Here is a 12,100-nt window from a genome sequence, read left to right as displayed (position 1 = left end):
CCAGTTGGTCAGCGCATGCTCGGAGTACACGTCCTGGTAATCCGTCTGACCCTGCGGCCTTGTGAATGTTGACCTGTTTAAAGGTCTTACTCACATCGGCTACGGAGACAGTGATCACACAGTTGTCCAGAACAGCTGATGCTCTCATGCATGCATCAGTGTTACTTTCCTTGAAGCGAGCATTGAAGTCATTTAGCTCATCTGGTATGCTCGTGACACTGGGCAGCTCGTGGCTGTGCTTCCCTTTGTAGTAGTCCATAATAGTTTGCAAGCCCTGCCACATCAGAAGATCCTGTATAAACACATACTCACTTCCTTGACAACAGCTCTGCAAAGCACAAGAAGTATGAATGCTCTGACTTCTGCAAAGGCCGCATCGCATTAAATGCTGTACAGCCACCGGATTGATGACGAAATTAACATGTATTGGGGTTGACATCCATACAAGCATTATACTCAGGTTTTTACCTCAACATAGTGTAAAATACACAAACAATAGCCTGTGTGAGCTGTTCTTGCCATAATATGGACTTGGTCTTTTACCAAATAGGGATATATTCTATATACCACCCCTACCTTGTCACAACACAACTGATTCGCTCAAACGCATTAAGAAGGAAAGAAATAACACATTCACTTTTAACAAGGCACATCTGTTAATTGAAATGCATTCCAGGTGACTATCTCATGAAGCTGGATGAGATCATGCCAAGAGTGTGCAAAGCTGTCATCAAGGCAAAGGGTGGCTGCTTTGAAGAATATAAAATATTTGGATTTGTTTAACACTTTTTGGTTACTACATGATTTCATGTGTTTCTGATGTCTTCACTATTATTCTACAATGTAGAAAATAGTACAAATAAAGAAAAACCCTTGAATGAGTAAGTGTTCAAACTTTTGACTGGTACTGTATAGCCATTGATTCTTGAAGAATATAACTTATAAATGCCTCATGAGCTTAGTTCAACAGTCACACTGCATGAGAACCCAAATTATAAACTTGTTTTTTGCTGTTTGTAAACAAACACTGTATAGCCTCATAACATGGTTAAAACAATAATTTTGATATCATGGATGGTCAGTCCTTGCATCCATAGCTCTGATTATTTATGAGTGGTTACATTTCTCCAGGCCCATCCCTCAGCTTTTTACCAACAGAGGCGAGGCGACCGTTTTGTTATTGTTTCATCTGTAGATTTGCCCTTTCAACATCTGCATATTATCAAGATATCAAAGTGTCACCAACAAAAAGGTAAACAATAGGCCTATAGCAAATCCAGCATATGGTATTCATTTTTCACATGTAAATAGCACTTCAGTAGTACTCAAAGCAGGCCATTCCATGATCGCAGCATTTAATTTTTAACTTATCAATACCCCAATCAGTCATCCATGACAACAAAATCATGAGCTGGCATTTTTTTTCTTTCACCTTTATTCAACCAGGTAGGCCAGTTGAGAACAAGTTCTCATTTACAACTGCGACCTGGCCAAGATAGAGCAAAGCAGTGTGACACAAACACAGAGTTACACATGGGATAAACGTACAGTCAACACAATAGAAAAGTCTATATTGTGTGTGCAAATCTAATAAATCCTTAGTTTTGGGGTTATGCTCAGGTTAAACAATTTGGCTAATCTATATTTCCAAGTCCTATTATTGAAGATCAAGGGGTATACCATATTTATTGGAATGACTGAAATTCTGATAGACTAGTTAATGTAAAGATATAATTGTATAATATTATATGTAGTAGAAAGCGATTGGTTAGAAGAAGCCTACGTAACCAACCCATAAAATAAAATGTTACTTCCATATATGGCTGTCAACTTTAACATTGATTTATCCAGAAATAGATGCTCAATCGGTAACATACATTTGTCTTCTAATGCCTCTTAAGGGGGTAACCACCTCAGCCCAGGACCTCCATAACAGGCTTGTTCACCAGGGGGATCATCTGAGACCAGCCACCCAGACAGCTGATAAAACTGTGGGTCTGCACAAACTGTCAGATACTGTCTCAGGGAAGCTCATCTGTGTGCTTGTCGTCCTCACCAGTGTCTTGACCGGACTGCAGTTCGGCATTGTAACCGACATTAGTGGGCAAATGCTCACCTTCAATGGCCACTGTCACGCTAGAGAAGCGTGTGTTCTTGACGGATGAATCCCGGTTTCAACTGTACCAGGCAGACAGCGTCGCGTGGGCTAGAAATTTGCTGATGGCAACATTGTGAACAGAATGACCGACCCATGGTGGCGGTGGGGTTCTGGTATGGGCAGCCATAAGCTACTGACAAAATTGCATTTTATCGATGGCGATTTAAATGCACAGGGATACCGTGACTTGATCCTGAGGCCCATTGTCACGCCATTAATCCGCAGCCATCACTTCATGTTTCCGCACGATAATGCATGGCCCCATGCCTCAAGGATCTGTACACAATTCCTGGAAGCTGAAAATGTCCGTTCTTCCATGGCCTGCATACTCACCAGACATGTCACTCATTGAGCATGTTTGGGATGCTCTGGATCGATTTGTACGACATGTTCCAGGTCCGGTCAAAGAGGAGTAAGAAAACATTCCACTGGCCACAACAGCCTGATCAACTCTATGCAAAAGATGTCGCGCTGCATGAGGCGAATGGTGGTTACACCAGATACTGACTGGCTTTCTAATCCATGGCCTTTTCTTTTTTTTTGGTATCGGTATTCCCAGTTATGTGAAATCCATAGATTAGGGCCTAATGAGTATTTCAACTGACTGATTGCCTTATGAACTGTAACTCAGTAAAATCTTTAAAATTGTACTTTTGACTACTAGATTTCTGTATGCTAGCTATGCTACCAGTTTATACAAATGGGAGTTAACATTCAGCACTCAGTCTTTCTAAATCTGAAAAGGACAACTTCTAAATGGTTTGCAGTGATTTTAGTAACCACATTCTAGGCCTGTTACATGACAAATATCCACTTTGTTAGATTAGATTTGTTGAATGTGCGCCAATCCAGTGTCCTATCCCACTGTGCATTCCATTGATCTCTTTACCGCATCTATCCCCATTACCTCCCCAATCTCTTTCCAGGAGTTCAAACTCCTGGGAATTTTAAGTCCCTACATGAAGCATCACAAATGTTATTTATGAACTTGTTCCGATAGCCTTTTGTCAAAGTTCTCCATGTTTGTTGTCACGGAAGTTATGTACCACCCCCACCTACCATCAACCATTGTCAATGCTGAGCTATATGGAGCCCTCCATATTGTTACAAAATTGGGGAGGCGCACTGCGATGCAGAATGGAGCTCGATTTGGCCTCCACAAGCTCTTCACACCTTCCGGACTGCATTGCAGATCAAGCATAAAGTGGCTTTTACACCGCTGAAATCCACAAGTGGTTCCGTGTTACCTTATTGCAGACACTGCCATTGGATGCAACAAAACCAGACCTGACTATATCAACAAAATCACATGCAGCTGCATTTCAAGTTCAAACACTCAAATTAGACTGATGTTAATTTTGATCAAGGGATTTATGCCCATCAGTGTTCTGACATCAATAGAGCCTACACTATCTAGTGCCATTTAACTTTACGCAGTAAGGATAATAGGGGAGTGGTTTGACGCACAAGAGGAGCCACTCACTGATATGGCAGCTCAAACATCTGCAATGTGGATGCTGGTTAATGCTCGATCTGATTAAAGATAAGGGCCTGGATTCAAATTATTTTTAAAACAATTTTGGATTATCAAGACAAATAAGGCCAGCCAAAGTACATTTTGGTATGTTTATTTAACAGTTGTGCTTATGTTCCACAAAAAGCACCAAGCCAACTGTTTACTTCAGCTTCTTCTTGGGGCGCAGGTTGTTGGTGTGTCCACACTTCTTCTTGCGGCAGTTGACAGCACGAGGATGGAGGCGAGCGTAGCACCTGCAACAAGTTCAGAACTGTGCAAAATGTATGGCCAAGACTGGTCCAGCGGTCTAAGCCACTGCCCTAGCGCACTTTCCTTCCTCGCTATCCAGTCTACTAAAAATTGTTTTCCTTTGTACACAGCAACATTACTGCTGTTGCTCTTGTCAACCCAATCATGTGGATGAATGTTGTTTTTTTTACTGTAAAAGGGAAACTTAAAAATAGTGTAAAGATAGGCTTTAACCTTAATTGTAAAAACAGTTCACCACCATTAATGCAACTGTGCTCAGCTCTACTTACTTGCGGCAGATCATTTTGTCACAGTTGTACTTCTGGGCCAGCTGTCTCAAAGATGGCTCGATAATGCCTCCACGAAGACGCAGCACAAGATGAAGGGTGGACTCTGGATGGGAACATTATCATAGTGGATAGATGATGCAAAGTTCACAGGTATGTTTTCACACAAGGCTGATTCTTAAATAATGACCAGCATTACATGCGCCCACTGTCAACTCGTAATCCCTTACCTTTCTGGATGTTGTAGTCTGACAAGGTGCGACCATCCTCAAGTTGTTTGCCAGCGAAGATCAGACGCTGCTGATCAGGAGGAATGCCTGAGAATAAAAAGCATATTGATTTAATGAAATCACTACAGCACACACCTAGTATCAGTGTAAAAGCCACCTACCCTAAGTATTTAAAACAGCCCATTTTGTCATACTATATTACGGATAAAATGAAACTTAGAAAACCATATTATATACCTTCCTTATCCTGGATCTTAGCCTTGACATTTTCAATAGTATCGCTGGGCTCAACCTCAAGGGTGATTGTTTTCCCCGTCAACGTCTTCACGAAGATCTGCATCTTGGCAGGCTGTTGGGATAAAATATGGTGCGAGTTGATGGCAGTAGCTAGATACATAAATATTTTATCTACTTAGCATACTAGTTAGCTAGCCAAGTCAGCCAATCCCCGGCGCATCTAAAAAAAAGAAAAGCTAATTAAGTCTTTGAAGAATAGTTAGCTATCCCATTGGCATTTAGAATGAGCGGCCAACAATCTTACTAACTAGCTGTGGCAAGCTAACTAACTAGCCAACAGCTGCGGTCAAGCGGCTGCTTCCAGCAAGGCCTCTTTGCCACATGCTGGAGCTCGTTATATTTCAGTACTCATATTTAGACTTTACACGTCTCACATATGATAACCAAATGGATATTTAGACACTTCTTTTAGCGGAGGGACACTTGTGTATTTCTATTACATAATAAATGCGTCTTGCAGTCAATTTCGCAAAAATTGTTACGGACAAATATATACACCCACCCGGCTGATAGCTGAGCCTCAACGAAAAGAGGTTGTACAAGGCGGAAGTTATATTACATCATATCCTTCTCTGCTTCGCACCAGTTTTTTTTCTTGCACAAATCTGTTTCATCAATCCTGACTCTACTAACAGTTGCAAAATTAGATTTAAGATTATAGAAAGTTGCAATATACTACTGTAATTACTCAATTGTATTCTCAAACGAACACAATCGATCACTAACTTGGACCAGGCGTTTAGATAATTGAATTTTACTGCCACCTGCTGGTGTGACTGAGTGAACTGTTCTGATGAGGTCATTTCTATTACTATACCTGTCTCAGGTGTGCATTATTTTAGGATGTATTTATGAGAACAATCTATCGTCAATGTCTGTTTTGTATCTTTTCTGCTACAAATACTGCCATTGATAGCCTATGGCTAAATGCATGAATGTATCAGTGAAGGTAGAAATGGGGAGGACAGGTTCACTGTAATGGCTGAAAATATGCCACAGTGAAACATTAACACTATTAAAGGTTCTACCCCAGCAAATCTTTGCTTGTGATTTTGGCACCATGGTGATAAGTTTAAAAACAAAATCTTACTAATTGCATGCATTGCCATGCAAACAGTGTTTATACGTGAACGTGAGACATGGCAAATTGATATTGTAAGGTTATCCACCAAAATGCTAAATTATGCATAAAAGAAACTTGATGCAGGGAAACGTGCAGCTACCACTATTCAGGTGATGCTCTTCACTTTGGAATGGGTAAGTCACTCTCATTGCCTGATTAAAGCTTCACTTTGCTATAGACAAATAAACACATAGTAGCAGGTAACGAACATTCTAATTCCTGTTCATTGTCATTTCTGTTCATTCAGATCTTCATTTTATTCCTAATTAACAGAAAATGTCAAATTTGTCACTCAGGGCTGTCATAGTGCATGTACAGTGATAGGTGAATAGGTCATGTCAAGGTATGTATGTAATTGGCTACATAGGACAGATATTCATATTATCCACACAAAAGTTTCTAGAATAGATAGAATGATAAAGAAAAGAATGGGGAATTTTGCTCTCAGTTCTCATTGTATTGTGACATCTTCATTACTTGTGTTATCTTGGTTTCCATGGTGAGACCACTGCATTTTCTTTCCACAGTTCTAAAAAAAGAGAGAACCATTTCAGGAAAGGCACATTGATGTAAGGAAAAAGACAACACAGGAAGAAGTAATAACAGTCCAAGAAGTGCTATGGCTGTAAGCACATTGATTCAAGCCCCCTTGATGGGAAAGGACTTCCTTCAGTCCTCACACATTCCATTTTGGGGCGGCGACAGTTGCGATGGCCTTGACAAGGCATTTAAGACCACCTTCCAGACGGACTTCAACTCCTTTGCCACCCTTCCCAAGAGATTCGCCATCTCTCGCCCCATCCCTGCCCAGGTTGAGCACAAAGACCTGCGTCGGATCAAGGAGTATCTGACCGAAGCGGTCAAGTCATATCCCCACCACCCACAAATCCCCCTCAGCCGCACACCTGCTTGGGCTAAGCTGTGCACCAACTTCCAGATGCATAAAGACCCCAGGCAGGTCAACTTCCTCACCACCCAGGCAGAGGGCTTTCAGCACCTGGCCTCAACCCACACCAAACCCATCCGGCCAGTCATGGCCATTAAGAAGAAACAGCTGGAGGAGAAGCTTCCTATGACCACTCATAAAGCTTCATTCACCCCATACAATGTGTCGCACATTGTCAAGGCCAAGGTCAAACACCTAGGTCAGTGGCTCTTTCAAATCTAGGTTATTGTCTAAAAGTAGATGCATGTATACTATATCTGTGATGTCATTCTGTTTGGATTAGTGAAATAGGTAAGGCCTATGTATGCTATCTACAATGTTTGTCATTCACTGCCTGGCATTTGGAAGCCTGGCATAAAGCTTTGCAGAACGGGGGCACACACTTGTTTTGGATGAACCTTTATGCTGGGTGTGTTGCTTCAGTGAACCGTTACACTGACTATGTTTAAAAGAGTAGCTCTGTTTTTGTAAATGTGTAACCTTGAGTCGGATTTTGACATTGTCAATGCCTTTGTGATTCAGAGCGAGAACCCACCTTTAAATGGGACAGGGATGGCCAACACTTTGACTCCCACCACAACGATGCATTCCAGGGACAATGGCACAGCCCACCTCAACCTGTGGAGAAGGTATCGATTGACATTGATATCCTGGAATAGTTAGGCTACTGGGAAATTCTGTGTTTTCTGTACAGTAGCTGTGTGTGAATAATGGAATCATGTGAATATTTTCTATGAATGGTCATTAAATAGACTAGCTATGAGCGCTAAACTGGCCTTTGATAATTATCTTACTTACTATTGATCCCTGCGGAGTACAAAGCCACAACAAACCCACACCATGTCTTTGAGAAGGCCTTTGATAAGATGTTAATTAAATTTTGCTGAGGGTGTACTTGACTTTTCCTTCTCCGGTTCAGCAAATCCACTCATCAGTGGCAATGGGAGACCCACAGAAGATTCTGGAAACTGAAACCACCCAGGATGTGTCCTTTAGACACCCTGGCAATCCTAGGTATGTGACTTACTGTATGCATGCCAAAATTCACATCACCTCCGTCATCTTGTAGTTAGAAAACGTGCCACGTTTTCCTGTTATAAAAGCAAATGCCTGTACAAATCCTAATAATCAATGTTTTTATGATTTGTCTAATATATCAACCTTTCACTGACCCAGTCCAGTCAATGTGAAGGAACGTTTGAAGATCAATCTTGGGGATTTCTCTGAAAACAAATGGACATCTACAATGGCTGACGCGTTTCGCGAGGCCAAGTCAGGTGTGTAAGCCAAGGTTATTAATTAATACTCTGTTCGTCAATGATATAACATACTGCACTGTTAACCCTATGGATTTGATTGATTATCTATTTTTACTTCAATCTTTCTGATTGAATTGCTTCAAAACAGCTAACTATTGTTTATATAATGTATTCATATATTCTATTGCAAAACAAATTGCGGGATTGGATTTTTTCTTTTAGATTGCAATTACTAGACATAAAAATGTATTGCTTAGCTTATGAATGTGCTTCAGTGTTCTCATTCTCCTGCTTAGCTAACTCCCTGTATTGGGCCTGTTTCCAGGCCCTGTTCTACTGATGCAAATTAACAAGAATCTCAGCTCAGTCCCCAGAGGGGACACTGATCCTGGGCGCAACCGACTGAGGATGGCCACAACCAACAGCTTTTTCTTCTCTGAGGTGAAACCCAAATTCTCCAATTTACCCATCACAGGCCGGATTTGAGCAAAGTGTATCACTGGCTTCCAGGCCTTTAAATGTATCGAAGATATCCGTATAGCACCTTGCCATGCAGGAATGTTATGATGCAAAAGAGCACAGGTTTTACGGGAATTAAAACATAAGTCGATGGTAGGTGTGATTATTGTTTAATTACATGTCGGCCTTGTTGTCCTGCGGTACTTGTTTGCATTTCCCATGTCTTTTCCATTACTTGTGTTCTCCCACTTCCTACCTAGGATGTAAAATGTACTCTTGGGCAAAAGATAGTAGGCTGAACCAACATTCATATTTTGTGGGTGTTCCCACATTAATAATTTGTATTTGCATGGGAGTGGCCTGCAACATTGGGCAGCCTCATTATTCCAACATAACCTTTATTTCAACTTGCATTTCTGGCTACTGTCTTCCTAATCAGCCTGGTTGGATTTCCCTCCCCTCTGCAGCGGAACCACAGAGAGCGGCCGGTGCATTTCAGTGGAGCCAACGTGAGGACCAGGAGCAATGTGGAGTTGGGCAGACCCAGTCTGGGAGGCCTGTTCTACAGCACCGCAGCCCAGGAAGACTACCCCAAGAGGGACATAAATCGAGCTAGGCCGCATACCCATCCCTCTGGCCATGTGCTGACTGGCCAAGGTGAGAGAGAAACCAAAACATTCTCAGATGTCCCAGTCAGTTGGGTTCCATTCCATATTAATTTAGTTTTTTTTGTCAATGAGATTTATGTTATACTCCCCAGAGCCTGGAACAGCCTCGACTACTGTTCAAAGGGACTACCTCCCACTAAACTCCAGGAGACAGGAACTTAGCCCAAAACAACTTCAACAGGTAGTTAAATAACTTAAGTAATAGTCAGCTGCCAAGTGGCACAACGGTCTAAGACACTGCATCTCAGTGTTAGAGGCGTCACTACAGACCCTGGTTAGTTTCCAGGCTGTATCACAACCGGCCGTGATTGGAAGTCCCATAGGGCAGCACACAATTGGCCTAGGGTTAGGGTTTGGCCAGAGTAGGCTGTCATTGTAAATAAGAATTTGTTCTTAACTGACTTGCCTAGTTAAATAAAGGTTAAATAAGTTTAAAAAACTATTCACTGGTGCAGAAGTTCCTGTGCCATTGGAATTGAAAACCAATACTGATGAGAGACAACAGCAAAGTTTCTAGTCAATTAGGGTTGTACAAATGAACGCTAGAGGGCAGTATTGTTAATTATGTGCATGTACATTTCATTCATTTTTCCAACAAGTTTTGAGGGTGAAACTGACCTTTCTTCAGGCTTATTATGTTCACATTTCACTTTGTTCCCTAGACACACATGGCATAATGTCTAATGTGTCATCTTTTTTACATTCTGCCTGGAGATTTGTTGCCGCTATCAGTGCTCAAACAATACAAATATTTCAGAGTACCTAATACGTCCTCAGAGAACCAGTTGTTACCAAGAAACTGGTTCATGTACACACACAAGCTCTTTTGTGTGCACCAATCAGCAAGTTGTTCTATCCCAGTGTATTTTAATCTTCCCTTTCCCTTTCTATCACTCTGTGTCCCCCTCACTCTCTCTCTCTCACTGTCTGTCTGTAGATTAAATTCAGCCACATCACCGCTCCCTACAATGAGCAACACTTCACCACGACCCATAAGGAGGCTTTTGGGCCCAAGCCTCTCTCCAGGACCTGCCCGGACAACCCACCTAGACAACACATTAGCCACATGCCTTTCTAAAGAGACCAAAGAGCTGCCTTATCAAAACTCGCTTTCACAAATAAAGCATTTACTCTATATATTTAAGGGACATTTTGGGGATATGCAAGGGAAAAGCTCTGGTGCAAAACAATTGCTAACTTTATTTTAAGAGATAGGCCTACTCCTCTTGAAATGTATGCTTTATTCAATGCTTTGTTTGTTTATTGAGCAAATGTCCTGGTGATATGGAGCAACTGCTTACCTCTATTGACTAAACATGTACATTTGACTGCCTACACATGATCCAATAAATGTGGAAATAAAATCCCATGGGTCACATTTTGGTAACTTGTTCCCAGATCTGTCATACCATACAAGTCTTAGGCATGACAGCAACAATAGGAGTTGGCTATACACAGTACTTATACCTGGGACCGGGCTAATCTTTTGGTGTGTTGGCTGTGACGTCACCCAAAGTGACTTGCATGTCTCGAGAGGAAGTGTGCAAGAAGCCTGATCATTTCACTGACACAATAAGACAAAGACATTAACCCACTCAGGTCCAATGTGAAACATCAAAGCACAGGGACTTACACAGTCCTTTCAGGGAAATCTGGTCTCAGAGCATTTCATATTATTCTTTATGTAAATCCAAGACACTCTATTCAGTATGATATGTTACTTTTGGTATGGTTACATAAGGCAGATGAATACTTAAAGGAGGGTGGTTGGTGAGGGTGGATACGTGGGTGTATAATGCAAACATCTAGCCATCCAAAGGTTGCGTGTTCGAATTCCATCATGGACAACTTTATCATTTTAGCTAATTAACAACTACTTACTACTTTTTAGCTACTTTGCAACTACGTAGCATGTTAGCTAACCCTTCCCCTTCCCCTAACAATTTTAGCTAACCCTCACCTAACCTTAACCCTAACCCCTAGCCTAGCTAACGTTAGTGAGCTAGCTAAAGTTAGCCACCTAGCTACAATTCGTAACATATCATACGTTTTTGCAAATTCGTAACATAAATACAAATTCTAATTCGTAACATATCATAGGAAATGGATGATGGACATCCACAAATTAATACATACCATATGAAACTTACGATATCATACTAAATAGGGTGTCTTGAATTTATGTACAGAATAATACATAATGCTCAGATACCAGGTTGTTTAGGGGGCAGGTGCTCAAAATTACTGGATACTGTGTTGATAGGTCACGATATTTGAATGAGATTTACATGGTTATCAAAACTTCACGCTAGGGTAAATCTACACTAAACACAGCCCTTATTTTAAGTGTTTATAAAATCCCCTATGGGAAAAATGAATGGTGGAAAACTAGTGGAACCATTTCCCTATTTGACCGCTAGATTTTATGAGTATTATGACACCTCCACTGTGGGGTTCTATAGGGTAGACTTGGGAAAAAAGACGCAACCGTTCTCGCGAGGTCCATACATGGAAGATCACAGGCGCAACCAATGCAAGGGGTGTGGGGTGGCGAAGTTGACGAAGACATGCGGCCAGTGGGATCCGAACAACAATGACAAAAAATGTAAACAAAAAAACAATTGGGGGGGAATTTATACCACCACCCAAAAGGGCACTTTGGAGACTGTTAGCGCAAAGGGGCATGTGCTCTGCACAGGTAGATCCCTGTCTGTGCACGTGTCTGTCGAAGCAGTATGTCAGACTAACTTTAGCATATAGGTGGTTAAACACAAACCAGGGCCTCAGTATAAGGCATCTGGATAATGTAAGGTAAGCCAGCTACAGATTGCTGCGAGTACATTTTTTTATTTTTTTTTATTGTTACCTTTATTTCCACAGGGAGTCCCATTGAGACTGTCACGGCCGT

At 41.5% G+C, this 12,100-nt stretch overlaps 1 protein-coding gene and 2 long non-coding RNA genes across 3 annotated transcripts in view; 1 reads left to right on the top strand and 2 right to left on the bottom strand.

Moving 5' to 3' along the window:
- Positions 1–3,770: 3,770 nt before the first annotated feature.
- Positions 3,771–5,367, bottom strand: LOC139540473 (ubiquitin-ribosomal protein eL40 fusion protein). Its single transcript, XM_071344326.1, has 5 exons — positions 5,240–5,367; positions 4,678–4,789; positions 4,441–4,527; positions 4,214–4,316; positions 3,771–3,928 (listed from the first exon to the last, which is right to left on the bottom strand). Exons 2-5 carry the CDS (start codon positions 4,778–4,780, stop codon positions 3,835–3,837), a joined length of 387 nt encoding a protein of 128 aa, XP_071200427.1. The 5' UTR covers positions 4,781–4,789; positions 5,240–5,367; the 3' UTR covers positions 3,771–3,834.
- Positions 5,368–6,303: 936 nt separating this feature from the next.
- The window catches only part of LOC139540474 (uncharacterized), a 19,416-nt gene continuing 13,619 nt past the window's right edge, over positions 6,304–12,100 (bottom strand). The window contains exon 3 of the long non-coding RNA XR_011668199.1: positions 6,304–6,389. This is a non-coding gene — a long non-coding RNA (uncharacterized lncRNA). The remainder of the gene's footprint in view (positions 6,390–12,100) is intronic.
- Positions 7,327–8,084, top strand: LOC139540475 (uncharacterized). Its single transcript, XR_011668200.1, has 3 exons — positions 7,327–7,435; positions 7,726–7,820; positions 7,983–8,084. It is a non-coding gene; the product is annotated as an uncharacterized lncRNA (long non-coding RNA).

The sequence above is a fragment of the Salvelinus alpinus genome, chromosome 15 (genome assembly GCF_045679555.1).
Source record: "Salvelinus alpinus chromosome 15, SLU_Salpinus.1, whole genome shotgun sequence".
NCBI lineage: Eukaryota > Metazoa > Chordata > Actinopteri > Salmoniformes > Salmonidae > Salvelinus > Salvelinus alpinus.
The sequence above is the reverse complement of the archived record's forward strand: the minus strand, read 5'-3'. Positions and strand labels throughout refer to the sequence as shown.

Excerpts from the sequence above, each read along its gene's own strand:
- LOC139540473 (XM_071344326.1), bottom strand. The coding sequence starts at position 4,780 with ATGCAGATCTTCGTGAAGACGTTGACGGGGAAAACAATCACCCTTGAG. Across the intron at positions 4,317-4,440 it reads AGACTACAACATCCAGAAAG|AGTCCACCCTTCATCTTGTG; the intron begins GTAAGGGATTAC and ends GTTCCCATCCAG. Across the intron at positions 3,929-4,213 it reads GACAAAATGATCTGCCGCAA|GTGCTACGCTCGCCTCCATC; the intron begins GTAAGTAGAGCT and ends AACTTGTTGCAG.